We start from the raw sequence: 5,289 nt of genomic DNA, 5'->3' as shown, positions 1-5,289 counted from the left end.
CTCCACAACCCCTCTGGGCAACCAGTTCCAGCAAATACAACCTGTTCCAGCAGCAGAGCGTACAGGAGCAGCGCCAGGTGAGGCTCAGGGACCGAGACAGGGACAGCAGCGTGACGGGACGGCATGGAGAGCACCAGGATGAGGAGAACGGTTCTGGAGCAAGCCGGCCAGCTGGCCCTGAGCACCTCCGGCCTGGACGCAGTTATTCCCAAACCTGGGGTTTCTCCATGAAGAGCCGACCCCCAGGACAGCCAAAGCCCACAGGGCCCTGGCATTTCTGTGCCCAGAGGCACAAAGAGCAGCGTGGCCTAATTCAACCTGGCTGTCCGCAACCAGGAGCTGCCTCCATCGTCCCTCCATGCGGACAGGCTGCCAGTGCGGTCGTGCCCAGAGAGCGTGTGTCACACTGGCAGCTGCCACACGGAGTTGGGAGCCCCAGGAAGGTTCGGAAGAACATCTTTGGCAGCCCTGGCAGCCTCCGACGAGCAGGCAGCACTTGCAGGAGGAGACAGGCAGGGCATTACCCTGGCAAGCCGAGCCCCGCTGTGCGTGGTCAGCTGCCAGGGCATGAATGGGGCCACTGCAGGGCAGCTCACAAAAGCACTTCTACAGGGACGTGGAGAGGAATGGCAGAAATGACCAAAGTAACTTGGCCTTTCCCCTCGATTCTCTTGCAGATGGAGAAGCTGCGAGTCACGAAGACACTGCCACACAGTGGTGTGCGGCAGGAGGAGATAATCCATCTGCCAGCCATGCCGCCTTTCCCAAGGCAGGCAGCGACTCAGGCAGCAGCAGCCAAGCAAGTGCCTGCAGCACAGACGTCGTCATCTGAAAGGGTCACTTGCAAGCTGCCCCCTCTACAAGCAACAGCCTCTGCATCTTCAGCTGCAGGAAGGGCAAAGGCGTTGGGCACAGAGGCCCACAGCCACCAAGAGCTTCTGCCACCTCTTCCGTGCATCTCTGGTGACAGGGACAAGGCAGTGAGGGCAGTGAGGGATGTGGGCTCAGGGGCAGACGCCTGCCCCTGCAGGGGACAAGGCAAACCCAGAGCCCAAAACCAAACCCAGAGATACTGCATCCCCAACTTTCCAGTCCCTGGAAAGCAAATACCCCTAAACTGGAGCGGTGGCGGCGCGAGCGAAGCCCCTGAGGCAACCATGAGTGTCTGAAAAGTACTCATCAAGAATGCGGACATGTCAGAAGAGGTGCAGCAAGATGCTGTGGATTGTGCCACTCAGGCCTTGGAGAAGCATATCAAGAAGGACATTGCTGTGCACATCAGGAAGGAATTTGACAAGAAATACAATCCCACCCAATACTGCATTACAGGAAGAAACTGTGTCAGCTCTGTGACTCATGATACCAAGCACTTCGTCTACTTCTACCTTAGCCAAGTTGCTATTCTTTTCAAGTCTGGTTAGAACCATGGACTCCTACTGACACTTGCATCTGGTTACAGGACTTTGCTGGCTCCTATGACTGGTTACTTCAGCCTTCCTGAGGAAACAAACCTTGGTCTTCAAGGGCAATGGAAGGGATTATGCTATAGAAGAAGGTGTTACATTGTGGATATAAAAAGGAAAAATACCAAAAAAAAAGTCTTCCTTGTATTTATTTTTTTTTTGTCTTAAAGGCTTCATCTTTGCTAGTAGAGCTGTTGGAGGAGTTTGGTCTTTAAGAGTTCTCTAGCCATCTACAGTGTTGCCTCATTTCTGCTTGTGCTATGTGAGTATTGACAGTGTTTTGATCTTCCTGTTCCAAACATCTCCTATTTCTATTTTCTTGTATTGCTGGATATAATAAAAAACACGGCTATGCTGTCACAAAGCCTGAGCTGTTTCTTTTTCTGCTGATGCCTCTTGGAAATTTGATTTGGAAAATAAATGCCAAGCCCCAATTTAAAATTTTAAAATTAAAAAATTTGGATCCATACAAGTCCATGTGTCTGGATGGGATTCATCCCAGAGTGCTTAGAGAGCTGGCTGACATCATCGTGGGACCTCTCTCAATTATTTTTCAATGGTCTTGGGAATCTGGAGAGGTCCCAGTAGACTGGAAGCTGGCAAATGTTGCACCAATTTTCAAGAAGGGCAAGAAAGAAGACTCTGGTAATTACAGGCCTGTCAGTCTCACGTGAGTGCCTGGTAAAATTACGGAGAAGATTATCCTTGAGGTTATTGAAGCGCACCTGGGGGACAATGCGGTCATTTGTCCCAGCCAACATGGGTTCACAAGGGTTAGGTCCTGTTTAACAAATCTGATTTCCTTTTTAACAATTTTGATTTCCACGGGCTGGCACGGCCCACCGATCCCAGGCTGCCAAGCCCAACGTGCGGCCGCCAAGCAGGCGCCAGCTGCCAGAGGCTGCCGGAAGGTTCCAGAAGCAGCGGCAGCGCCCCGGGCAGGGGCAGCCACGAGTGCAGGAGCTGCTCGTGGGATGTGGGCTCAGGGGCAGACGCCTGCCCCTGCAGGGGACAAGGCCCACCCAGAGCCTGCCCACCGGCATGGGCCTGCCCAGACATCCTGGGGGGAAGCCCTGGCCACAGCCAGTGATCCGGGGGGATGCAGAAGCCCCTCACAAATGATGCGAAAAACGGGGCCCACAAAGTGAGAGGCCATGTCACTTACAATGGAACCCTGCAGTACTTGGAGAAAAGAGGCACTGTCTCTCCAGACAGCAGGTTTCCTTCAGCACAAAGAAAAAGAAAGGCCTCTTGGGTCTAGATGCCGCCCGCCATCACTGACAGCCAGGCTGGGGACAGCCCAAGGCCTCAGCCAGCTTGTGGCACAGGGGGAAACCAGAAGTGCAAAATGGCCGCCAGGGCTGTCAGAGGATGGGTCGGGACACAGCATAGTCCCTCGTGTCTAAAGTCCTGGCGAGGACGATGGTGAAAGCTGGCAAGACGGCCAATAACGGCAGCCCTGGGGGACCTGGCACACACCGGGTGCACAGTGACACCAACAAGAGCAGTCGAGGTCCAGACAGTCATGGACAGCAGGTGGACCGCTGCTTTGCCAGGGCCTGATCCCAAGGAATGACACAGGAACAACGGCTGCCGGCAGAGCCCCTGTCCCGGCTAGCCAAGACAGGGTTGGGAAGCAAGGGCAAAAGAGACAGCTAAACATCAAACCCAGGCAGGGGACGGGAAAGGATGGGACAAGCCAAAGCTGGGGCAGGAAAGAAAGGAATCCTGTGAGATGGTATGAAGATGAAGAGATCATCATCCTCAACTTCTGGATCAACCCCAGGTTCCCCAGCCTCTTCCAGGACCCACAGGCCTTTCCCCAGGAAGAGGGCAGCTCAGCCAGCAGCGTGGACAGGGAGGCTGCAGCAGAAGCAGCAGAACCCCCAACAAGCGCCTCTCTTGGCTCACTGGAACCCACGGACACTGCGCCATCAGCTGCTCCCCTGGCAGAAGGTCCAGGGGAAGAGAGGCACAGCACGCCTCTCACTGAAACAGTACCGGCGGAGAGCAGGCCGGCAAGTCCTCCATCAGCCCCTGCTTTGGAAGACGAGGGGAACAGAGCGCCTCCCCTGACATGCCGGGTTCCAGAGTCAAAGCCATCAGCCTGTCCCACTCCCATCGAGCACAGCACTGCAGTGATGGTTGAGAGCCAGGGACGTGCCCAACACGCCTCCAGTGCCTGTGATGAAGATCTGCATGAAACAGCCCGGATCATCGTGTCTGCAGTCCTACGCCATGCTGTAGCCATGAGCCAGGGAGCCACGAGCAAGGCACCAACTGCTCCCTCGGCCACAGGACCCAGCGTGCCTCCTCCCACAGCAGAGCCTGTAGACTGTACATCCTCGGCCTCTGCCTTGGCTGGAGGTGCTGTAGGGGAAGCCACGGAAGCCCCTCTCACTGCAGCAGCGGCGCCACAAGAAGAAGTGGCTTCTCCTGTGACTGCAGATCTTCTCAGGGAGGACATCACAGATCTCAGTCCAGCAGCAGCTGATGAAGCAGGAGCAGCAGCTACTCCCTTGGCTATGGTTCTGGGGCACCAGGTAAGCACAGCACGAGTGGTGGGCACCGGGCACCGAGGGCAGCCAGAGGCAGAAGTAGCACGTGGGGTGTGCGTGCTGGGGAGCTGTCTGCTGCTCTCCATTTCCAGACGCCCCAGGCACAAGGGCTGACATCCCTCTCATCACCTGCTTGTGCTCTTGCTCTCCCCATGCAGGTTGCCGCCGAGCAGGGAGGCCAAGCGCAGTCCTCCTCCTGCACCAAAGACATGCCAGCGGATGAGCCAGCAACGTCCCAGGCACAAGCACCGTCCCAGGCACAAGCACGGTCCCAGGGTCTGTTGGCCGGGCCTGTTCAGCGCAGCGAGCAGCACCAAGGACTAGGTAGGTTGGCAGCACCACGCGCCGGGGGGCTGGCTGGTCCTGGGCCACCCCTCCCTGGGAAAGGCCTTGAAGGGGGGGAAAGGCTTGCCCAGTCCCCGCTCAGGCCCTAACCTACACCTCTCTGTCCCCCACAGGCATCCTTGACCTCGCACAAGCCCCAGCGCGCCAGCCACGGCCCTCCCGCCTCAGGAGGGCACTTCGGGCTCTGCGCAGGGCTTTCTGCTGCAGCTGCATCGCAGGACAGCGAGAGTAGCGGCGCCCGGCTGCCAGCACCAGGACGGCGCTCGGAGGTGGCAGCTGGCCCTCAGGAAGCTTTGCAGTGCCCACAGAAGCATCACTGGGAGGCACAGGACAGCGCCCCAGGAATTCAGATGCCCCACCACATCCTGCCCCCAGCCTCAGCTCAGCTGCGGCTGCTTTCTGCTGTGAATAAAAGCTCAGGCAGACTTTTGCCTCCAATGCTCCTCTCTGTGTCGTTGATCTCAGGAGAAAGAGTGATGCAGGCCATGCCAACCTGGCACCCTGGGCCTGTCACAGTCATGGAATTACAGGATCATGGAATCGCTTAGGTTGGAAAACACCTCAGAGATCATCACCTCCAACCGTTATCCTAGCACCGCCGAGTCTACCACTGAACCATGTCCCTAGGCACCAGATTCACATGGCTTTCGAATACCTCCAGGGATAGTGACTCAACTACTTGCCTGGGCAGCCTGTTCAAATGCTTCACAACCCTGTCATTGAAGAAATTTTGCCTAGTATCCACCTAAACCTCCCCCGGCGCCACTTTTTCCTCTTCTCCTATCGCCTGCTGCCTGGGAGAAGGGACTGACCCCCGTCGCACTACAACCTTCTCTGAGGTCCTTGTACAGAGCGATAAGGTCTCCCCCCAGCCTCCTTTCCTCTAGGCTACATAACCCCAGCTCCCTCAACACTCCTCACAC

The 5,289-nt window shown here is 56.7% G+C and overlaps 1 protein-coding gene and 1 pseudogene across 1 annotated transcript; both read left to right on the top strand.

The window, feature by feature from the left end:
- Positions 1-1,157: 1,157 nt before the first annotated feature.
- Positions 1,158-3,522, top strand: LOC136789637 (dynein light chain 1, cytoplasmic-like; annotated as a pseudogene).
- A 100-nt stretch (positions 3,523-3,622) lies between these two features.
- Positions 3,623-4,603, top strand: LOC136789636 (angiomotin-like). Its single transcript, XM_066989937.1, has 3 exons — positions 3,623-4,006; positions 4,180-4,345; positions 4,480-4,603. The coding sequence occupies exons 1-3, from the start codon at positions 3,713-3,715 to the stop codon at positions 4,596-4,598; spliced, it is 579 nt and encodes a 192-aa protein (XP_066846038.1). The 5' UTR covers positions 3,623-3,712; the 3' UTR covers positions 4,599-4,603.
- Positions 4,604-5,289: the final 686 nt, after the last annotated feature.

Source organism: Anser cygnoides, chromosome 1, assembly GCF_040182565.1.
Source record: "Anser cygnoides isolate HZ-2024a breed goose chromosome 1, Taihu_goose_T2T_genome, whole genome shotgun sequence".
NCBI lineage: Eukaryota > Metazoa > Chordata > Aves > Anseriformes > Anatidae > Anser > Anser cygnoides.
The sequence above is the reverse complement of the archived record's forward strand: the minus strand, read 5'-3'. Positions and strand labels throughout refer to the sequence as shown.